This window comes from Aquila chrysaetos, chromosome 6 (assembly GCF_900496995.4).
Source record: "Aquila chrysaetos chrysaetos chromosome 6, bAquChr1.4, whole genome shotgun sequence".
Lineage (NCBI taxonomy): Eukaryota > Metazoa > Chordata > Aves > Accipitriformes > Accipitridae > Aquila > Aquila chrysaetos.
The window spans coordinates 19,208,348-19,232,893 of NC_044009.1; the positions used below are offsets into that span (position 1 = coordinate 19,208,348).

Here is a 24,546-nt window from a genome sequence, read left to right on the forward strand (position 1 = left end):
TTTTACTGTAAACTACTATGGATTGCAAAGTATTTAATTAGATGTTTCTACTTAATTTAGACTGGATAGCTTTTTCTTGAAAGAAATCAGTTTGAATGACAAATGGGTAATGTGTTTTATTTTTATCTGCTATTACATGCTAGCTGACAACCATGTTCAAACACACAGTTCTTTGAGACAGTGACAGTGAAGCATGTATTTCCCCCAGTTTCAGATTCAGCTGGGCACTGACATGCAATGTAATTAGCTATATTATGTGCTTTGGCAGGTGATACAAGGTGTCACTTTTCTCTAGCAATGTAGGATCCTTTGCCTTGCAGGTGGGAAAGCCTACTACTTAAACATGCTCTGCTGAGAAGCGTGAACTGCTGCCAAAACAAAAGTATTTTTTTGTTGGGTTTTGGTGTTCCCCCCCCCCCCCCCCCAAATTGCTCCCTTGTAGTTTGTTGCACTATCATTTACCCTTTTTATCTCCAGGTTTGTTTGATCATGTGATTTATGTTCTTTTAAGGTCTTACAAGTACGGTTTGCGAAACCACACTATGAAGGCAAAATGTTGCAGATCTTTGCAAGTATCAAAACATTCACTACATCAGTGGTGGAAAGAATAGATGTTTATGTCTCGGCCACATGCTGCTACCAAGTATACAGATTAGTTAGTTTGTGATGCTGCATGGTTTTATTTACCAAATCACCTGAGGAAATTACCTCCTTTCCGTATCAGTTGAATTCTGCTGCCCTACAAATTTCATGCCACTGTTGCATATTTTAGAAAACTTTTAAAACAGTAACAGTTGGTTGTTACCATGAGCACCATTCCACCTTAATTTTCAAGTGCAAACTCTTCTCTCCCTTCTCCTTATTGGCACCCACTCGCTTTTCCCCAAACTTCACTCATGAAAACTACACTTTGCGTTTCTGTTTTAGGCTCAGATGAGCACAATGAAGCCTTTGTTACATCTGGAAGTAATGTTGGTTTTACCATGTAAAATCCGTAGTTTGCATGCTATCCTGGGGAACCCAAATCTGGCTATTAAAGAGCTACTGTTGGTGCTTAACAAAGACTGCAGATTGCTTCAGCTCTGACAAGCTACATACACAAGTTGACCTCTCAGGATCCTTCAGAGGGCAGTAGGAGTGGATTTGTCCCTTCATGACTGAGTTGTAGGATTAAGTTCAGCCTTCATGTTAGTGCTCCATTGTAGGCATTACCAAAAGTTGCATCCAAGTTTAAAAAACTAAGTCAAACTGAAGCCATATGAATGGTTTGAAATGTTTCTACAGCAGTAAACCAGGGCTTACTCAACATCAGTTTCTAAGCAGCTTCCTGTAGACTGATGGCTGTCTCTGTGCTACATGTTAGTTTTAAAATGGAGTTGCAGTTATAACCTTCAAAAGGGTTTGTTGTGAGGAATGAGACCTGTAACATGGATAGCTTTGAAAGTGCTGTAAAGTTGGCCAGATGTTGCATAATTGTGTTAGCCAGTCTTGGTAGGTAAACCAACAAAGGGGGCTTATAAGAAAGATGTGGACAAACTTTTTAGTAGAGCCTATTGCGTTAGGACAAGGGATAATGGTTTTAAACTAAAAGAGGGTAGATTTAGACTACATATAAGGAAGAAATTTTTTTACAATGAGGGTGATGAAAAACTGAAACAGGCTGCCCAGAGAGGTGGTAGATGCCCCATCCCTGGAAATACTCAAGGTCAGGCTGGACGGGGCTCTGAGCAACCTGATCTATTTGAAGATGTCCCTGGTCATTGCAGGGGGGTTAGACTAGGTAACCTTTAAAGGTCCCTTCTAACCCAAACTATTCTATTATTCTATGAAATGTGAGAGTCAGATTGAGCCATCAGAGAACAGTGCCAAATCTCTCCATGTAGCCAAAGATGACGAGATAAATGGGCTCATTCCACTGGAAGAGAATACAAGTTTTGTGTTTTCTAGTCTCTTTCACAGTAGTTATATTTGACACTGAATGTTTGGTGTTGGAGATCCTAGTGCCAGCTCCATTTACCGCTTTGAAATTCCAGATCTTCTCTGTAAGAGCTCCCTTTGCAAGAGCATTCAGATCTGTATCCTCTGACGGTCCTTTTGTACCATCCTGGGTATGGTCACTGTAAGCCCTTCAAGAAAAGGCCAAGTTTCATGCCATGGTGCAAACAGGGCAATAAGTGTACTCCTAACAATTAGAGAACAGACTACCGCTTGATTACCTGTTGTTCAATTTTATGTGTATTTGATGGAAAGTTTAATGGACTTGGGTGTTAGGTTGCATACCAGAGTGCAAAGCTGGAGGCTGTGCCTATAAAAATAAGCACGAAGGCTGGTGAAGCTGGAGTTATGCCAAATATTCTACTAAAGACCATCAGATTCTGCAGTAATCTCATGCTGAGTGGTTTTGGGGGGAAGGGCTCATTGGGTAACATGCATGTGTTAATTGGAAATGGGAATCTCAGAGTTTAGTCATGTCTGGAAAAGTTGGGGGTATGTCTGACCAAGAAAAATCTCACTAGAAAGCTGTAATTGTTCATTATACTCTTTTTGCAACTCTTAAACTTTTCATTGATAAAACTTGCATTGCATTTTCGCCGAAGTTCTTTTCTGTAAATATCGGTAACAAAAGCCTGTGGGAATTCTTCTTCAACTTTACAGAGTAAAACGTGGCTCATGGGCAATGCAGTTAGCGAGTAGAAAAAAATACAATGTTGATTATCTGAAGGTTCCAGGGAGCAGTTTGTGCAGCTAAAATGTGTGACCTAGAGACTGCATGGAAAACTTCAAATACATTCATAAAATCCAGTTTGTATGTGACTGATTAATTTTGACTCTTTCTGTTGAACTCCCTCCATGAACTTTTTATTTTTGTTATTTTATTTTTTTTAAGTTGGCTGAAATATCCTCAACCAATCCAGCTCAGCAATTATTTTTCCTTTGTATTTTGGGATGTTGACAAATGGGAGGGGGGCATCTGTTTATATGTGTATTTACAGTGACTCCTGGATGGTAGAGATTTGGGATAAATTGTAGTATAGGTATCGGTCTGAAACTTATTTTTGTACTGGGTTTGTTGCTTTGTGAGGCATGTGGAAGCAGCAAGGGAGGCGTGAGGAGTTTGGAGGGGAGCGGAGCTGCGTAGGCTCACGGGAGTCAGCCTTTAGAGGCCAGATACAGCTTTATTCTGCTGCCCTGCACATTTTTCCCGCAGTTATGTTGTTTCTTGAAGTCTTCCCAAATTTGCAGAGGTCAGCATTTTGTTCCTTACAACAAAATGTTTGTTTGCTTTTTGTTCTTACAACAAAACAATCTTTCTCTGATGTCAGCGTTTAATTTGTATTTTCTGTGCGTGGAGTTTGTGGGCTGCTTTGAGCAGGAATAGTCTTATGGTACTGAACACATGTTGTTTTATCACTGAAACATTAAATATTTGGAATTCCAGTGTAATAACTCAATGTTAGCTGTTTGAGGTAGCATCCTTGCGGCTACCTTCTGGTGGTGTGGCTATTGTGGCGTGCTTATTTCACAGACTGAGCTGCTTCCTGTTGATCTCTATTGTTCTAATATTTTCCGGGTAGCCTTTTTGTTTCCGACTTGCTTTTAATCCACCATGTCTGTCTATATTATAGATTCATGCCTTTTTCAGCTACCTTACAGTATTTAGGAGTTTACTGAATTGCTGTCAGGCATAGTGGCTTTATTCCTGCTGCACTCATACCTAGTATTCCAGGTGCTACATTTGGAAGAAGAGGGTGGGGGACAGAATTATGTGAATGAGACCGATTGTCCTGGTCTGTATCAGCCTTGCGTGACCATCCCTCCATATAACTCTTGCTGTTGTGAAGATCAGAGTTTTGTGGTATTGGGAAACATAAACGCAGCTTGCTGGGAAAATCTTCATTGTGATATGATGGAGTGATTGTTGAAGTTCAATTTTATTTTCATTTTCATTACCTTCTGATGTCAGCATGACCGTGTTGGTCTTCAGTATGTTGGTTTTGAGGCCAGCTGGAGTCCTCTGTTGGGTTTTGGAGAGGGTTGTTGCCCCCTGTGGTTTCGGGTATGTCCTAGCTGCCTGCATGCCTGTTGGTATGAGGTCCGTGCCTTTGCTGCTCCTGCAGCAAGGCGCAGAAGAGTCTATCCCCCTGCCAGACCCGGCCCTGCTCTCTTGTACCTCGATGTATTTACTTGTATTTATCCAGCGAGTCCAGCCTGGACTGCTGGTCTTCCTTTGGGAGTTTGAGGAGTGGCAGGTGTGGTGACTGAGTCATTTCTTAAAAGGCAGGATGGTTTGAGAGCCAGAGCAGAGCAGCCAGCCATCCGCCTGTGATGGGAGCCCAGGGGACTGAGTTTCCTCAGATCTCCTTCTCTTCCTCCCTCGGGGGATGCCTGCATTGGTTTGAGCAATTTTCCCAGCAGTGCCTCAACAGTTTCCCTCTTTTGAGAGAAGCTACTGAGTTGTAGTAATAATATTGTTGCAGCTGCCACGGGCTAGGGCCTTGAAGCCTGCTGCTTCTGCTTCATGTGAAGAAGGGGTTTTGTGCCCAAGGCACATCTTTTCCTGTGGTAGCTTGTGGTCTAAGAAGTAGTATTCTGCCTCCCTGTAAATCTTGCTTTGCTTGTTATCTAGATAGAAATCCCATTGGTCCTCTGTCCCTTCGCATCAGCCTGCTCTGGTAAAACAAACTTTGTAACTTGCCTGGAGTCAGGAGTAAAGATTTTCTCAGCCAGCAGGTTGGTTACTTTTAAACTTGAAGTGCTTCATGGGAGGAGAGTTACTTATCTCAAGGAAGTGCTTTCCTTCCTTTCCTTTTTGTACAGCTCCCACGATGCTGAGTGTAGTGTTTGAGGCACCTATTTCTAGGGCCGTATGCAGTATCTGCATAAAGCAGTGAGAAAACATAAATGAGGATCACAGAAAATTATATGCATCTTGTGGGCTATGTGTAGGGGTTGTCTTCCCTACACACTCTTTTTTGCCTCTGATGTGACACTTTGAAAAAAGATAGGTGGTGTAGGAAATGTCTCCTGTAGGGCCCCAGAGATTGTTACAGTGTTGGGTCTGCCCCAAAATGCTGTGTATTTCTTTACTAAGGTGATGCCGACATTTTGGGCATTTACTAGTGGTTTCAGTGGACATTATAGGAAATAAAAACACAAAAGGAAGATTAATGAAAGATTGGCAAACAACAGAAATAGAAGCAAAAGTGTCCAAATACTGTAAAAACATGGTTCTCACCCTGAAGAACGTAGGTTAGCCTTGGCTGCAGCGTGGCAGGAGACTTCCCTTCCACTTTTTATTCATACGGAAATAATGAAACATTTTGGAATGAGTGGTCTTGCTAATGTTTTCACCAATGGTTTCTTGGCATAGACACTATCCAATCTCCAGCTACTGTTTGCTTATGAAAACAAGTCTTTATCTTTTCAAAAGTGAGCAAGGACTGACATTCTGGAGTGTTTAAATGCTTGCCTTAAAATTTCTGATGTCTGCTTTGGGTTGACTTCCTCATCACTTACTTCACAGGTTTCATCTGTAATTGCATCCTGCATAGGAATTTTGTTTGCTTATGTAAAAACATCCCAATGTAGTCAGAGAGGCGGATGGCTGAGATGATTAGTCTGCTTTGTTAATAATAACATTAGAGTCTGTCATAATGATCGCGAGGTTAGCAGCAATATTCACTGAGCAGCAGAGAGATTTCTGTGCCCTCGAGAAACTCGGAAGAGAAACCTGATAATCTGTGCACATGCATCCCCTTTAAGGACTCGCTTCAACTTGCCATGTGGGTGTCTTTCTCTGGCAAGCCCTCCGTTCTTACTTCAGGGCTCGGATCTAAAACAGGTTGCAGTACGATTAAGGGCATGATCCTGGCTCGTGCGGGTTACCCGTAGCTTGTTCAGACTGCTGCTGTTTGCACAGTGACTTGCAGGATCAAGCCCATATTGAAGAATATTTTAGCAGTGGTGGTATCCTTTCTGACATAGGTTGCCTGTGTCATGATTGTTTGCTTTGGGGTATAGATGTGTGCTTCTACCTTTGTGTTACCTGTTTGAGCTTTGTTTCTTGAGTTATTGTATCAGCCATCAACATATTTGGTACGTGACACTGATACATACTAATGCTGAATTTTGTCTCCTCTAGCAATGAGATGGTTTTGCTTGAACTGTTGAACTGTGGATACTGTTGCCTCAGTTTTCTTCTTTGGCTTGATTTCTGCTCCCCCCAGCCCAATATCAGGAACTCAGTGCTCTTCTATGTAGTTTTCTTTACAGTCTTTACTGTCCTGTCCAGGTTTTACAAGGCTGCCTATCATGATTAATAACTGCATTAAGCACATATAATAGCTTACCAGGATTTTTTTTTTTTTTTTTCCTATTACAACGTACAGACTTTGTCCACTAGATTTCTGGGGCAAAAATGCTATGTCCAAGAGGGTGGTCTTGACCAAGAGAGTTTTAATCATCATGGGAAATAGGCTGTGTTTGTTCAGAAATGCAGTATTATATTTCTTCACTCATACAAGCATAATTAGAAAGGACTCCATTGAAACTACAGTGAAAAATAGTATCAAGGAGAAGGAGAGGTTTCTCTATATATGGGGGGGTGGGGGGGGAGGAGAGAGAGGGAGAGAGAGAGAGAGGGAAAGACTACATATGAGAGTCTGGTTTGTATTTTCAGTTTACTGCAGACTAGCTTTTGGAAAAGTAAATTTTTAGCATTGGCTTTCCTTCCAGTGAGGGCAGTGGAAAAAGGCTTTCTTATCTGTAGCAACCCGCTGATTATTGCAGCCTCTTTAGAGCTGATCAGGAACTTTGTAGAGATGCTGTATTTGCTGGGAAATACTAATGAGAGGAGTCAAAGCACAGAAGTTTCTTTTGCTAAGGACTAGTGCTGTGTGATGCTGTGTGAGTCCAACCCTTACTGAATATGGGAAAATTCACACAGAAGCTCCTGTTCAAGGAAATCAAACTTTGTTAGTTCCTGTTCTTTCCACTTGATCATTGTTCTTGGGGATCCTGGGGTTGGGCCTGCATAGTTGCTTGCAGATGGTACTCGGAGGCTCTGCTCATGCTTCAGGCTCACTGAAGCAGGAGGCATTGGCTCAACACAAAGTGCAGCTTGGATCACAGGTAGAGTTTATTTTCTATGTGCTGTCATGAAACAGTGCAGGCAAACCCTGGAGTATTACAGGATGAAATCCTAGTTTGTTTGTTTGTGTTTTTCGTACCCAGCCCATCCCTCTCCACCAAACAATACAAACACCTACATTGCTATACACAGCAATACAGTAAATCAAAGCCCCAGAAATAGTAATAATGGTCTAAGGTGGTTTTGCTTTTAGTCTCGATGTTACTCTTTTCCTTGTTCTTTTCAAACATAGTGTCTTGCAACTTTGTGAGTATTTCAGACCTGAAAAACACAATAGACCAGAAGCAGGGTGCATTTAGCTATTTTATTGTGGCCAACCACAATGACAAACAAATTTAAGCACACAGCATGATTGTTCAAATAAGAAATGATATTTTAATAAGGTACTGATCTAGTTGCTAATGTTTATTGAAATGAGAAACTTCATTATGGAGCAACACTGCAGTGTTAAGTTTGCCAGGTTCTGTTTGAGTTTGAGACAGTTCAGAAAACTGAGAACAAGTAAATACAGGCTTCCTCTGCATCTGCCATCTCCTTGGCCTCAGCTGTTCTGAGCGTGCAGCGGCACACGTGCTTATGAGCTGGCAAGATCCAGAACCGCAGTAGATCAGGCAAAGGTTGCTTTGCAGAGGATGTCACAGATCCAGAAAAGCATTTAAAGATACGGAGCAGGCTGTTAATGACAGCCCCAGCTTTGCAGCTCCTGTGCTGCAGCCTCAACTGCTGTCGATAATATTCCCTGGCTTCTGCAGCTGCAATCTTCTCTCTTCTGGGCCCTTGGGGTATTATTGCAAGACTAACTTTGCCAGGAGGAAAAATAACTTTGTTAATATACTGTGTCCCACAGTGTGAAATGTTCTCCCATAAGCTCTACTAGTGGTCTTCTAAAAGCTTCCTTTCCCAAGCGGGCCTGTAGTGCCTCTTCCCTGTGTATCAGATTTTACCGCAGTGCTCGTGCATCCTGGCTGCAGAGGTTTGTTGGGACCTTCTGCTGGGCTCTCTGTGAGGTTTTTGCAACCTCTCGGCTGAAAAGGTCCCCAGGCATTTCAGGCAGTTTGCCAGATTCTAGCAATAGCTTTCCCCAGCGCTTGGCTGAGAAGAGGCTGCTGCCTGTAGTTTCTCCCAAGCAACAGGAGCCTCACATCATCTTGCTATTTCAGGCCTCTTCTTAAGCCAATCTTAAAGCTGGTTGGGTTAGAAAGACACAGAAGGCCTTGCAAGGCACATATAAGCTTGAAGTAGCAGTAATATCTTGCCTCAAGTGGTTATGTTGGCTTTCAGTCCTAGGGGGAGAAAATCAGGCATCAAAGTGTCTTGGTCATTGCATTCCCAACAGTACTTAGAAGTGGTGTGTAACAAATATTATCAGCTTTTCCAGTTGAATTGTGATTTAGAATTTTCTTCCAGCTTGGGGTGTTAAACCCTTTACTGAACAGGAATGAGTAGTACGTGTTGTTTTGGTGGAGAATGCAGAATGTGTTGTCATTTGACCTGATAGAAATTTGAATACTTTTTTCTGCAGATGAAATGTTAGCCCATTACAGTGTTGCCGTGCTACATGATAGATGCACTGACAAACGACGAGTAAGAGTCCTTTTGGTTTGGGTTCTGGAAAAACACACCAAGGAGGCAGAATTTGCCTTTTTGAGTTATTGCAATAAAGGAGAAATTTGGAGGAAGGAGTATTATCAAGAGTCTCTAGTTAGCAAAACTTGAGGACACAACAGATCTTGTCCAAACTTGCATAATGAGACCATGTCAAAGCCAAGAAAGAAATCAAATCTCCTGACTGCATTCTGTGCGTTCATCACCATGAGGACATTCCTCTGGGGTTTCATTTTTTCCTTAAACAGGGAAAATGAAGGATCTCTTTAGTCCCTGGGGTGCCACGGTATGGTCTCCCACTACTCTGGGGCGTTCTTCTTTCAGCACTGGAATGTCTCTGTGTTTGTCGCTTGCTCAAGGATTTAAGCCATTTATTTTGTTTGTTTATAATAGAGTTCTGGTGGGAAGGCAGATGCTATGTGGGAAAGCTATTTTCCGGATCTGTTTATCCCCATTATGTGGAATCTCACAGACCACCAGTAGCAAGCAGCTATTAGGCATCAGCTTTGAGATATTGGCATTTTTAGAAGAGGAAAAGTATTAGTTCTTGTAAGCAGTTTTGCAGCAAAAACAATGATTTCTTGGCATGCTTTGGCTTGGTGTTTAAAATGGACATGAATATGTCTTTGTTTCTATATAGTCATTTGACCTTTTGAAATATTGGTATTTTAGGAAATGGTCTGTATTTGTTCATGCCTGACAATAAACAGCTGACTTGAATTCCCAAAATATATCATCTAAGCAATACTTAGCTATGAAGAGATGGTTCTAAATAAATCTCATTTGAATGCCTGTATTCAAAATTAAAAATCAAGGTTTTCACTTTTGCTCATCTTTCTTTACCTTGGCATCTCAGGGTACTTCAAGGAACTTAGCAATTACATTGTATGCTATTACGGTAGCAGAATAGCTGAAAAGGGAAAGTCTTTGAGTTGCAAAGAATTCCTGTTTCAAAGTATAATCTTCAAGATCTGGCCTTCATCTCTCTTCTGCTGATACTTTCCAGCACTGATTTCACAACAGGCTGAATTCACAAATTCTTACTATTTAGGAGGAAACAAGTTGATATATTAATGTTTAATCAGAAAGGAGTCCTAACTGGGGTATCCATGCACTTGTGAAGACTAGAAAGCTTCTTACTCTTGGGTATCTGTTATTCTCACCATGAATCTGTAGGCTTGCAAATTGCCAAAGCCACATGTGTTGAGAGAGCAAAGTAAATGCTGTAGAAAGGCAATTTTTGCATTTTCTTCTTGTTCAGCCAAAGAGATTATACGTAGATGGAAAACACTTTCCTCCTTACGGGGAGGATAACCACAAAACTAGAACAATTTTTTTTTTTTAATTTGAAGAAAATATATATAAGCACACACTGCAGCATGTGTTTGAAAGAATCAAAAATCTTAATTATTTTGGGATTTTCTCAACAGACTGTATCTGAACGCCTTTGGGGGCACTTCCCTCCCAGGTTGCAGCGCAAGGCAGATTGGAGTTGTCCCTCTTTTGAGTTGCAGCCTGGCTGCCAAGATGTGAGGCACCTGCAGGCTTGCTCCCCCTCGCAGCACTCTGCATGGGCTCTTGGTGTGAAACCATCCTGTTTCTAGGGTATTTGGTGTGTTCTGAGCTCGGATGCGTGGAGGGAAATGTTTTGGAGAAGGTTTCTGGCCAGTTCCAAAGGAGAGGAGAAAGTATGCGTTGTTTAGAAATGGTGAGTCTTGAGTCCAATTAGTGAAGTATTGTGTTTCATCATAGCAGCAGTTGTACACTGAATTGTCAGCAGTGGCTGCTTCTGTTTCATTCTGTGTGTAGTAAACACTGCAAGGACCAGCTATGAGAGTCTCTGGAAGCCTCATGCTACTTGTGTTATCACTGCAGTCTAGTTTGTTCAACTCTGTTTTAAATGGGACAGAAAATGCCATGCGAGTTCACAGCTTGCCTGTGCACGTGCATGCTGTGGAAAATGGGAAATCTTGCTTTCTTAGCTTTCTGCTTAGGACCAAATTTGGTTAGCATTTAGCAGAAAATTGCTTTAGACATGAAAGTTAGATAGGGAAGGGTTGCAGCAATTAATACTTTTAATTTGTGACTGTAGCTCTGGAGGTACTTCAGTGCTCTGCTGAACCTGCTGGTGAGTAGCTCGGGCTCCTTGTGCCTCTGTTCCCATTTAAAAATGCATATTACAGCACTTCCCTGGAAGAAGAATTGTGGGGAAAAATCCAAATAGTGATTGCAAGGTACTAAGGTATCGCTGCAAAGAAGCCTTTTAAAAACTGTGTAAAACCCATTGTTTTTCTTCTGTAGTTAGTAGCAAATGTAATCCAAATAACGGGAACCTGTGGCGTTTGTGTACAGCCTTTACACCTCCCAGGGAGTCCCTGGTTATTGGAAAATCATGTTTCACCAGGTGTTATTTATTTATTTCATGGTTGTGGAAAGAGATACCAAACACTTGGGTTTTAATTGATCTTTGATCAGTATCTGCAGGCAGGGTAGAATGGGGTTTTGGCATTTTTTGCCACTCGGGTGTATTTGAATGCAGCCCTTGCAGCTGGAGGGAGGTCTAGAGAGCTGTGGGGCACCCGGCAGTAGGCTTGATGAAGGCAGGTTGATTGTGTTGTGTGCCGACATGGTAATCATGGTGTACGGTATCAGTCTTCGTTCAGCTCGGTAGTGAATGGGACCTAACAGAGTAAAACAACGCATTACTCTGCTTTCCAAGGGTAACGGCAAGTATGTTTAGAATCTGGAAATCAAAATTACTCTTAACGTCTGCTGAGGAACCACGACAGGACTTCAGCTGACTTGAATCCTGACAGTAAATCTCTCCTTTGACAGTAACCTGTCAGAGGCTATTAGCCTTCAGGTTTCTTCTCTGTGAAGCTGTTCTGTGCCCAAGGCTTTGAAGAGATGGCACAGAGCTCCTCCTTGGGTGAGGGAGTGCAGTCCAACTCTGGCCTTGCCTTTACGGGGTTTTGTGTGAGTGCCCAAGGGCTACAGCAAAGCTTGTGTGACATTTGCCATGCAGATGGAGTCGGTTCTTCGTGAACATCTGTGTCTTTTTTCCTTTCCCTCCCCCAGCTGAATTAGTCACAGAAATATTGTACAATTGGGCTTTCTTTTAAAAAGTGTTCGTAAGAGGCCTTCAGTTATGTAGAAATAGCTACTTGGTACCCAACAGTGATTGTTGAGAGAGATCTAAAAGGTGTTTCAGAGTGTATGTACATGTTTATTCGTTGCTACAATTGGGCTTTTTTGGTGTGTTTTTGCATAAGTATTAAATGGGAGAATAATATATAAACAGCAAAAGTATGTTAAAAAGAAAAATCCATGATAATTTTTTTGTCTTCCTTCAACAGACGTACATTGGCAGCGTGGTGATATCAATAAACCCCTACAGATCTCTACCCATTTATACTCCAGAGAAAGTGGAAGAGTACAGAAACCGAAACTTCTATGAACTCAGTCCTCACATGTAAGTACAGTGAAGAAGTTTTAGTTTTCATTTTGTCCTGAAGCAGATGGTACCAGCTGTGTCTCTCCTCAAAAGGTCTGTTGTTGATTAAAGCAAACAAAAATCCCACCACCACTCCCCCAAAATGAATTTTCACTAGTTCATCCTTATTTTAAAGAGAAGTCAAGATGAGTTACTCTTTCTGTTTCATGTATTTAGATCCTGGTATGTGCATTTCAGAACATTTTCCTGTAATTATTAGCAGTAGCCTTTATTACTGTATTGTAAGTAGTCTGTTTTCAAGGAAATCTGTTTCTTTAAGTCCAGATTGCCTTGTGAAAGCCTCTAGGTGTTAAATATGTTTGAGTCATGTAGTGCTACTTTTGATATCTGAAACTCTTAATTTCTCTTTGCACGATGCAAAAAATGAAAAAGCCCTCATGATGAATGCAGAAACATACTGGATATGTCTGAATAGTAACTGTAGAAAAAGAAAAGCTTGGTCTCCTCTCCTCTGTGCTGGGTGGAAATGAGCCCATTACAAGAGGGCAGCCAGAGTGCCATAAATATATAATGCAAATTTTAAGGCTAAAATATATAGCATATATACAGACATATAATACTGCAAAATATGATTTGCATATGATGTAAATTCCAAATCTAAATTTAGAAATAGAAGACTGGGAAGTAGGTATAACCTCTTATTCTGACTTCCATTCACCTTCTGTAATTCCTCTACAGGGGTGCATATTGCAAAGAAGTCAAAGGCCTTGCTTTGTGGTCATAGAGAACTGACATGACCCGTGTTATTTGGGCCTGGTCAGAATTATTGAGAGTAATGGAACATGGTTAAGCCCTGTCCCTTATAGGACAAGACTTTGATCACAGGTGTAGGTGGTATGGCTGAAATGAGGTACTTGGTCTTCAAGATCTGTGTGTTGCAGTAATTGCTTTGTCTTGTCAGACACCACAGGGGTGAGATTAAAGCCAGCTGTTCCTCTCCTCAGTGTGACGCTGGGGTAGAGAAGTGTTTCCAGTGCGTTGTGAGGTTGCCACCTGACTTCGCAGTCACATATTCAGGAGACTGACTTGAGTGATCAGTCATCGGATAAGTGTCTAAACGTGGCCATGAATTTGTGCGTCTTCCTTTAGTGTTAGCTTTTAGGTTAAAAGGAAATTATGTGTGGAAAGAGTTCTGGAAGTTATTTTGTTCTGATTAATTTTTTGCCTTCACACTTCATCTGTCGCTTCCAGATACATTGGCTGAAATGCAAACAGCCAATTAATCAGATCGAATAAGCTTCTGGTAGTTCTTGGCCCTCTTGGATCTGAACTCTGGCTGTGTTCAGGTTTTCTTTCTTCACAGTTTTGTTTAGCAAGCACAATTGCTTGCTAAATTAACACAGTTGCTTGCTAAAAGAACTTTCTGCTCTGCTAACTTTGTTCAGCTGCATAAAATTTGCTGTCATATGATGGAGAATTTTAAAAATAAAATCTAGGAGTGAAAGTTTGACATTCTGAAAGTCAGTACTATGTACTTGGTTACATGTTGAATCAAGTACATATTAATATATTGATCTCCACATTTTTCCATCTCTCTTGAGAGATGGTTTTCCAGAATAGAAATGTTCAACAGTCATTCTTGTATGTATTATGAGAGTCTTAACATGGTAGAGAAATGTTTCATAAACATCATTCATCACAATAATTGTACGGTCAGGCTGCCATCTCAGAACAAGAACTTCTGGAGTCCAAACACTAGAAATCCAGTTTAAGAGCAGTAGATTGAAGTGAGAAAATGCTGAATTTTAACTTAAGTCAGGAGATCTCGACTGCATGGTAGTAATAGATTTTCCTCGCAAGTTTGGATAGAGCGTCAAGTCATGAAAAGTATAAGACAAATTAGTCTCGGACAGATATAATCTCTCCACAAATTTTCTTTGTTTGGTATTGCTTCTTTATGAAAAGTTTGTCTTCTGACACCTGCTAAGTAGACAAAGTACCTTTAAAAATACAGGATTAGGAAATAATCTTTGTTATGGTTTCTTGTACAGATACAGTGTTTTCTTTCCAAACTGCAGAAATATAAAATGATCTTACTTTATGGTGACCTTGCTTCCCTTCCAACCTGTCTGGATGCTTATGAGAACTGCAGAATCAAGAGAGCCACTTTTGTCTCTGCTAATATCAGTAAACTTTTCACCATCTGTAAAAGATATTTTCAAATATTGTAGACATATAAAATAAGTGCTATGTAGGCTGCCTTACGCCATCTCTGACAAGCCTAAACAACTTTTCATCCCCTTTAATGTATAGTGCCTTGTGCTGTAGCCTAAGGATTCATGCCAGTCCAGTTGTTCACTCTGTGAACGTAGAGCTGGTGCTTGAATGCTGGTTCAGAGGCCGTGAGGTGAGCTTACAGGGTGGCCGTATAGTCCTGCTGCAGCCAAGCCTAGGCTGTTCACCAGTGGGGTGGTTGCCTACCACGCTGGTCAGTACAGGCCAAGAACTGGGTTTGGAACAGAGCCAGCACCATCCTAGCCTTGGAGCTTGCAGCTAATTCTAGGACTGACTGATCTGGGAGTAGCAGGCCACTGTTAAAAGCAGGGTTCAGGCGTATCTGGGGACGTTGTGACACTTCCACAGAGACCCTGCAATCTTCAGGGTGGTTTTTTTTTTAGTTGCTCAGGAACTTTAATGAAGAGATGCTGTGAGACAAATTGCAATTTGTGGTATTTCTTCTGACGTGAGGATAAAAAACCCCACATTGATTTGTGGAGATGTACATACTTATTTTTTCTTTGATGTGTAAATCTCTGTTGAGCCATGGCCTCTTCAGAAGAATTGATTGTGGGTGAGCCCACTGGACCATTTAAGTGTGCTTTGGGAAAAGACTTTTGGTTCCTATTGCATAATCCTGAGCAAAGCAAAACTCTTGACTGTTTATAAGGACTTTTTGTCTATGCTGGAGGTACTTGCAAGTGTTTCAGTGTGATGGATTGGTATAGGGATGATGTGCTTGAGAAAATTAACTGTCCCAGTAAAATAGCAGGCTTGGTGAGCAAATGAAAATGGGAGGAAAGAGAGAGAAAAGTATATAATGACATGAAGGAAATCCATGCCTAGAGATTTTTTTTACATATATGGTCAGTGAAGGAAACATAAACTTATGGAAGCGAAAAATCTGTTCACGTGTTTTCTTACCTCTAATCTGAAAGAGGAGGGGAGTGAACACCTAGTCATCTGCTGTGTGTTTCTTCAAGAGCGTCTGTGAGAGTGACTGATGCTTTCAGTGACGCTAGTTAATACTTAATTGCAGGGCTTGGGCAGGTGTGGTGTTTTTTTTTTTTTTTTTTTAATGGTCTTTGGAAACTAGAGTAAAGCCACGGACACGCTTTGAATGGGCAGCCAAACTGAATTTCTGGGAGAAAGTTTGTCAGGTGGTTTTGGATAGTGTTATACCTGATAAAATTTGACCAAAGAGATTTTATTTTAATAGTTCATGCCTCTCCAAATACACCACTGTTGTTGTGGCACCATGTAATAAAGTGTTACTTTTCTAGGTCTCCTGGAATGCTTGTTTTCATAGTCTGTGGCTATTTGCATAGCTATAATAGGAAGTTTACCAAGCTTTTTAATTTTTTTTTCAATGTTTTGTTAATCTTGCTGGTTTTGTCCTTATCTGCAAAGCAGGATCAAACTTGTCTCTGACTTGGCAGGGCAGAATATGACATTTCAGTGTTCAAACAGTTTGCTGCTTGATTTGTGCAGTCCTTACACTTCTGTTCTGCTCTTTCAGTTGATGTAATTATTCTTTCAGTTGATGTAATTGCTGTTTTGCTTACCTTGTGGGTAAGCTAGACATGAGAGAGAACCAAGCTGTCTATCTTGCTAATTTACATTGACTTCCACCAGTGGCAAAGGCAGCTGCTGGCATCTTTGAAGTGAAGGCAGTAGGAAATAAATAGCTTATTGTACCATTTATTTGTAACCATCATGCCGTATCACTTTCCTACCAGTAACAGATTTGCTTTAAGGGATTGCATAGTAGGTGCTTTCTTGCATTTCTCATCTTAACATTGGCTCCTGGCTACTAGCTGCTCTCAGTCTGGGAGGTAGGGTGGCATGTTGCTTTTTGCTCCCCTTTATGTTCTGAAACGCCTTACCCGCTCACTTTAGAAGAACCACAGATTACTTTAAGTTGAGGGACAAAATGGAAAGTGGCAACTGTACTCCTAACGGCAAGCTACAAGCAAATAAGAGTGCAGAGTCAAAGTCCATTTTATTAGCTATGCACTGAAGTATTTATGGTGAATAACTGAGACAGCAGGAAAATATCTGGAGAAGGCTTTTATCAGACATCTATTGAATTCCACTTAGGCAATTTTGCTGTGTATTTTATTTACTTGTTTTTAGTTTTTTAAGTCAAATATTTCTGAAGAGACAACAGCTTTGCATTAAAAGCTTTCAAATTTAGAGAGACTTAAAACTTTTACAGGTGCCTCCTGAAAACCAGCTTGCCTTTATATAGGATACAAGCACAAAGGTATCAACCTGATGCCTATTGAAATGCAAGAATGAGGAACTTATTAATGTTCCCCATTTCAGTGGTCATCATATTAATAATTATTGGGATAAATCATTATCCTGCAGATATCTGCAATTACTCTGACAAGAGATACAATTTGCTGTTTCCTTTTCAAGTTTTGAGCCAATGTAAGCAGTGAATATAGAAGTTATATTTTTGCTTCTGGCTTTTTTTGCTGGTAATCCAGGATTGCATGTCTTAGGAAACACCAAGGTTACAGTAACTCTTTTTCCTCCTTGACTTAAAGCAAATACTTTTGTCTGAAGGGCATGATAAAGCCCCAGCTGTGAAGGATAGTTTTTGCCTATATGTAAAACTAAGCTTTTCCCAGTAGGTAGCAGAGTTTTAAGATACACAGTAGCTATTGTTATTTGTTGAAGAAGGGGGATGGTGGGGTGAGAGCCTGTGCCATAGTTTAGTGTCCTTTGTTGCCCCAGTATGTTTATTTTAACATTTCCTTTTCAGTTTGTCCTTTCCTCATCTTCATTTGGTATCATTTTGGATTGGTTTCTGGGGTGGTTTTTGTTGTTTTAAATCTCCTCCCCCGCCCCGTTTTGTTCACCTTGTAGTATCCCCTTTTTACAGATGTTTTTTTCTTATTCCTAATAATTCCTGACTTCTCCGGAGACTCAGTCTTTGAACTTGTTCATGTGGCTCAGCAGAATGCCTCTTTCAGAAGACATTTATAGTCGAGGGAAGATGATCACTTCAGAGGTTAGTTCGCAAAATTAACCGCTGGGCAGGGAGGGAACATCTGTAGCTGACAGAAATTATAAATAGCGATTAGGTAGGACTGCCAGTACCTAACTGTTAAACCCATGCTACAAATGAGCTGAAAGAAGAAGGGGGGAAAAAAACCCTACAAAGAATATTGAAGTCTTATTTTGGAAGGGGTCAGGCTTATTACTCTCTTAACCTCTATAGTGAGGCAGTACTGGATATGGCGTATCCATGAATGTAAAAAATCCCTCAAGCATATAGATGAAAAGGGGATGAAGCATCACACTTGCTTCAAGAGTCAGAAGGACTTGGTGCCTGAGAAGAGCCTCTTCTATTGCAGGCTGCTGGCCTACCACCCATGGGATGCCCAGTTTGCTAAATTCTACACCTGGTAGGAGACCTCAGAAGTCCTTCTGGGAAAACAGAGTTTTCAGGAAGGCAGTTGTGATGTGGCCATATTGAAATGGCTGTGTGGCTCTCTGAAGAGCATTTTGGAAGTGATCTGTGAACTTGAAGGCTTAGGGTATAAAGCAAGGATTCTCTCGCGTACAACAATAAATTTAGCTTTTTCCTGAAATTTGAGCAGGGCTATTTTAGTTGGTTTGGATAGCACGTAATGCAGCAATCTCACCCCAGTGCTTCAGAGGTGAATGTAGTCTTATTGACAAGAACAGTAGTTGCTTGTTTGCTGCCGGTATTAGATTGCATGAAATTTTGTAATAATGCATAATACAGGAACTGGTTTATAGCAGGACGTGTGGTTGTAAGGAGGCTCAAAAAATGCACCCGACACCCAGGAAGTATAAACAGCCTGGAAAAGCAGTGTGTAGATGAAGTTGTGCTTTATTTTAATTTTTAAAATGGTCTGGAGTGACATTTAGACTGGATTCCAAAGTTCACTGGAATGACCCTGTCCATCGGTCCTCTAAGTAGTGCTGCCTAAATTAAGAAATGAAAAGGCCCTTTAAATTCTTTTTGTATGGCACTGGTGCTGTCATTCTTCTGTAAGTGTTTGGGACGTGGGATTCCTAACATGAAAATGTATGATGCTGTGTGTAGCCGCAGAGCTGTAGTGCCGGTGGGGTGGAGCTGCCAGAGCTGCCTGCACACAGGCTCGCCCAGACACCTGGCGCTGTGGAGTCCAGGTGGATTTTTGTGCTGTTGTTGCATTTAAACACTTCCTGGGCTAGGAAGGAGCATATATAGACTACAGGGGATGTAAAAAGCATCAAGACAAAACTGTCTCCCAAAATACCACAGGAGGCAGAGAGGACTCTGCCTCTGGTCTCGCCCTCCAGCATCTCTCCGTCTCTCAGAAGCTACAGCAGTGTATGCCGCTGTGACAAAATTATTCAAAAGCACCATATCGACTGGCTCGCAAATGATTTCGGTCTCCACAGCCATACCAGCTGGCAGTACTGTCACTCACAGCTCCTGAAGTCCCACTGCCAGAGGCCCCCCTCGCTGGGCAGGACCCACCTGGCTCTGGTAGAGCCGGCTCATCCATCAGTTTCTCATTTGGAGAGCTGTGCGTGGTCCTAGCCAACATTCACGTGTCCAGTGGACTTTTTGAAGAAGCTTGCAAAAATGCAAGAATTGGGTATCTTTAAAACATAGTGAGTTCGAAAGGGAAGCACTTACCTCGAGATCTGTTCCAGATGCTTCTGTAACTCTGATTGTCGTCATGGTGTACGAAGGAAAATAATCCTGGGGCATCCTTCATGAATTAACTGCTGGCTTAGAGCCTCAACAAAATAACTTTGTTTTCAGAACTGGTTTCAAATATTTACTCGTACCTCTGTACACAGCATACTTTCACATTTGACTTCACTCATGTTGGAGACCAAGAGTCAAATGTTTTTAGTTATCTGTGACGATATCTCTCTCTCCTTTTTTTGCATGTGAGTGTATTTGTTATAGTCTGTGTTTATTTGTAAGCGTAAAAAAGTTTGGGGTTTGGCTAGACTGTTAGAGCAAGATAATTTAAAAAAAAAAAGTTAAAAAAAAAGCCTCAATATATGTTGGCTAGTTAGAGATGTATGTTAATGTTCCAGTAGTCTAAACTTAACTTTTTTGCCAGATCCCATTTCTCTCATTTTCCTGGAAGTGGAATGTTCTGGCTACTGTTCATATTATGCCATTGATATTTTTAGGACATAAAATGCTGAGATTTTTTAAAAATTAATTCACATTGTCACATAAAGTAGAATCCCTCTAATATACACAAAAGGCTTGGGAATCCATTCAGCATGACTGAATTTTGTGAATGAATTGGGCACTTAATTAAATAAAGGAAAGGACCTGCAGTAATTTTTCAGTTTTGTAATGCAGTTCTCCAAATTTGTCAATACATAACTGCTCTTTGTCTCTTCTCAACATTTCAAATAGTTCTCCTTCCAGCTCTAAATTTGTACATCTAAGCTAAAACTAAGACTAGCCTTTTTTGTGCTGCTTAACAAAATGAAGTTCTTCTGATTAGAAAATTGACTGATGTTATGGTAGGACTTGGAAATAAAAACATTTCTGAACACTTTGTGTGGCTTTAAAGGTAACTTGATTTGTAAAAAAGGCTCTGATAGTTTCATTTTTCTCTTCATTAGAATTTTGGGACTTTTTGCACACTGAAAAGAATAAGTACTTATAAAGGTGACACTGCTGTGTTTCACTTCTTAGATGCAGACTGAAAAGTGAAGGCAGGTAGAGGCCCTGTCAGAAATGAGAGAAATCCCATTTTATGCATTGTGTGTACATGGACCAGAATTTTCATTATGCCTTTCCTGAATTGGCAGCATGGTACTCTTTTAAGATCTGGGATTTCAAATTGCAATTAAGAACAGCTGTCATCGTTTCATTGGAAGTGTCTCATTGTGTTTAATGGTTGTCTTTTTTTCTTTCTTTTTTTTTTTTTAGCAATTTATAACACACCAGGAAATGCCCATCTGCTATGCTAGGAGCCTTTGTCATGATTTTAGATACAGTGTAAACAAGGCTAATGTTTAAAGCCTTAAAGAAACTTCAGTAAAATTCCAACTCTTGTACCACCTTTAGCAGCAGAATGTTTTCCATTCAGTCTCTTTTTATCAGCAACTTTATGCAAAATGCTCTGATTTTTTCAACTCTGGGTACATCATGGTTAATGTAGTTTGGGTTATTAAAGACAAACTTTTTCATGTTATGAATCGGGAAATACACAGTCTTAATATTTACTGTCTAGCACACTGGATAATCTTTTACTTATGTTTTGAATAGATAAGAGAGCTGGACTGGGGTTTACAAACAAAGGTCTGAATTACAAAGACAGTTTAATTGTGGTCATTTCAGTACATTAGTTCAAATCCGCATTTTTCTTGTATATACAGTTTCCTTTTTATGTACTGCAGAAATGATTTTTAGTTGCTAAACCGTGTGGAGTTCAAACTGCAACTGATCATCATTACTCCAAGATGATTCTTAGTGAGGATATATCCAAGGACAAAAAAAATGTGTGCAGTTAACATCCTTCTTGAGTATCAGCAAACCAACCAAGGACGTAGATGAAATACATTGTCCCTGGAAATAGTCCATGTGGGCTGAACTGAAGCTAGTGTTTGAGCAGTCTGAAGAAGGCTTTTCATTTTTTCCTTTGACCATTCATGGAAAGAAAATTTTGGATATACGTTCACAAATCTCATGCACAAACTTGAGCAAATTTGAGCAAATGCAATTTTAAGGACTGAATAGACACATTAGCTTGATGATGTACCTGAGCTAACAAGCTTTCAGAAGCTCAGATAAGCTTTAGTGCCTACTTTGTCCAGGGGTTCATGAGAGGTACTTTATTTGGAAAAGAGAGCTGGGAGGCAAAAAATAAGTTGCATAAGGCTTCTTAACTTCTTAAAACTACTTGGTTTCTTAAGAGGACTTAAGAGTTACTTGCAAAATTAAAAAATCCAGTAACTCCTCTGATTAAAGTAGCAACATACCTATGTAATTACATAGTGTTGACATTACCCATCCCATGTTTTCCACATAACTGAATTACTTTTATTTGCAGTTTTGTCACTGTTGTCTCTGACAAACTTGAGGGCAGCTGCATGCTAGCTTTTGTGTTATGGAGCCTCGATTTCAAATCTGATGATTAGCAAGTTACTTTAGCTTACAAGTAGCTATGAGCATGTGATACTACAATACTGGAGAAATAGGAGTATTATGAATTTGGTGGAGTGCTCGGCATTTTTTCTGATGGCACACTGTTGCCTTTCATTGCAGCCTATTGCACTAACGCATGGCTGACATTTCTTTGCCCATCTCACCAGGCAGAGCTGTGAAGTCACTCCAAGATGTATCTTTTTATGTGAGATGCTGTAGCTCTTAGGTATGTGCAGCATACTGGATTTTAGTTGTGCTACAGCATGCTGTTGTCCTGTGAGATGAGACCTTTGAAAGTACGTTCCCTTCTATGGAGTGAGTATGTGAAACTGGGCACCACGCTTCACTGTTCGTCTTCCCCTGAGTACTGGAACATGTTTAATTACTTTAGAATAAAGGAATAAATTTATTTTCCATTCTCCAGTTAGCAGAGTAGACAAGCTTGCCTGAGACTATTGATACTGCTGGAATAAAATTATTTGCAGCAAGAGAAGTCCCTGCATGAGCACGTGGTAGCAATGCAGGCTTATTGTGGAAGCCAAAACTTGACTCGCTATATCTCTGCTCTCACTGCATCAGGAGGAAATTACATATTTCTACCTTCTGACTTCAGGGTGATGCTTCTTAGGGCTGTGAATAAAAGCAGGGTTTTGTTTTTGCTGAGCAACAGTGTTTTTTTGAGGCAGCAACATGGAACATTACTGGTTTGCTAAACATTTTTCCATGTGAAATCATAAGAGCAGCACTCCCCCCCTCCTCTACCTCAGGAAAACTCTGCGACCAGTACAGCCCTATTGTGGTTTCATTTGCAAGATCAAGAAGTCACTGGCATTTTTACATGGAGCATCTGCACTCTGCCACTGATTTGGACAAGCTCAAACTATAAGGCCCGAAGATACATCCTATTTTGAAAATAAATTAGAAAAGGGAAAAAAATGGTTAACAGTATATTCCCATCTGTACAGGAAGAGCCAAGCTATAACGATCATTGTTCCTCTAATAGAATTATAGAGTCTTGTCTTCTAAGTATTTCACTTAACTTGTACTCTGGGCCTGTTTTTTCTGAAATAGCTATGTATAATTGTAAGGACCGGTGTTTAGCCACGACCAGTGTTTTAAAAATAAGGAATAATTGTTTCTCAGTGTTTTATATTGATTGAATATGTATTATGCTTAGCCACCCAAGTCAAGATGAATTACAGTTTTATTGGGAGAGTTTACTTCTAGTGTGCTATTCGCACGGTGCAGCAGCATACTCAAAGCATGTCTTGTTCTGCAGAAAAAGATTTCTCTTATGTAAAATTTGGTCAAAGCTAACATGAAGTAAATGTGTGTTTGACCAGTAAACTTCCCTATTTTTCAGACACATGCTGTATTAGGTACAGAAACTAATTCAATTTTCTGTAAAATATTGAGAGTCTGGATATTTCAGCGGAGAAAGGGAATGACTGTTTTCCCCTGCTCCCCCTTTTCCTCCCTGTCCCACCAACCCTTCATTTCCACACGTATGCAAGAGCTCAGAGAAGCAATTCAAATCTGCTAGTATGTAGATGAAATTAGTAAACTGGGATTTTTAAAAATTTTGTGCCCTCTCGTTAAACTCTGACAGAAGCCAAGCATGGCAAATCAGTTAGCACCTCCCTTTCCTTACTGTCCCGTTCAGCTGTCTGACCCCTTGATACTCCATTTGAACTGAAGAATGCAGTTGTTAATGGAATAAATCCTAATTTTTACAATCCCAACCTCAGGGACTGCCAAGCTTCAGAAGGTCCATGGAGAAATGTCAGTCTCTTGCCACCGGTATTTCTGGTGTGCCATGAAACTGCTTCCCTCGCAGGTGGCCATAGGTTTGTGTAGTGCAGTCAGGCTTGCAGTTCAAGGAAAAGTCTGGAGCTTCTGATGCAGAATATGGCTACCAAAAAGGTTCATTGTATGCTTTTGCACTAAAACCACTGGGTGTAAGGAGTTGGCTGGTTTAGGCAGTCGTTAAATCAAGCATGCAAGTGCTGATTTATCTTAGGAAATAAACTACATCTAATTAAATATAGTTTTTAATAAAACAATAGAAAACACTTCCTGTACTTCCCTTCAAGGATATCACAGCCTAGTAAAAGTATTATTTTTGTTAACAGAAATGCCCCAAGAAACTTAAAATCCTTGCAGTGCACGTTACAGCAGACTGACTTGCTATAGGTCTGTAAGAGGCCCAGCTGTGTCCTTCTGTGTGATCGTGTAGGAGCTGGTTGGCCGCCTTGGATAACACAGCCTGGTATGTGAGGTGAGAGACTGGTTTGGTTACAAACTCATCAGGTTAATGCTGTGCCTTGGAAATGGGAGTTACCCATTCATGCTAGACCCACGGGCTGAGTATTAATATGGGTGAGGAGGTGATGGTTATGTGGCTTTCAGATGGCTGATGTTGTGTCAAGGAATGGGACTAGTCAAGGGGGAATCCAAGCCAAGCTGCTCTTCTGAAAAGCTGATGATATGGAAATATTTGCTTCCCCCCCCCTCCTTGGTTTATCTATATATTTACTTCAGCTGCTCCAAATAAAAGAGAGTTCAGTTTTTTAATTCCCTTCTGTAGGCAAACCAAGTCATGAGTTATACCTGTTGTTTGTCTGCAACTGCAGGTGTTTATGGTGTGTACAGCTGGCACTGGTCCATGTTAGTTCAATCTGGTATGCCCTAGTGGGCTTGCCATGGTTAACGTGTGTTACCAGGACAGGAGACGGACCTGTTGGCTTGTTTCCTCCAGCACCAAAGCTCTGCCCGCTGCTCCACTCTGCCTCCAGACTACGTTACTTTGGAGAACCCAACCTTGGACCCATGCCCAGGTCACTTCCCTGACAGTCTGCTGGGCGTATTTCACTGCTGACTTACAGGACTGAGCTGTTGAATGTG

The 24,546-nt window shown here is 40.8% G+C and overlaps 1 protein-coding gene across 9 annotated transcripts in view; it reads left to right on the plus strand.

The window, feature by feature from the left end:
- The window catches only part of MYO1B (myosin IB), a 125,039-nt gene that overhangs the window by 28,818 nt on the left and 71,675 nt on the right, over positions 1–24,546 (plus strand). For all 9 annotated transcript variants that reach the window (XM_041124119.1, XM_030016837.2, XM_041124122.1 and 6 more), the window contains one exon: positions 12,112–12,227. In XM_041124119.1, coding sequence (XP_040980053.1) covers positions 12,112–12,227 — 116 coding nt within the window. The remainder of the gene's footprint in view (positions 1–12,111; positions 12,228–24,546) is intronic.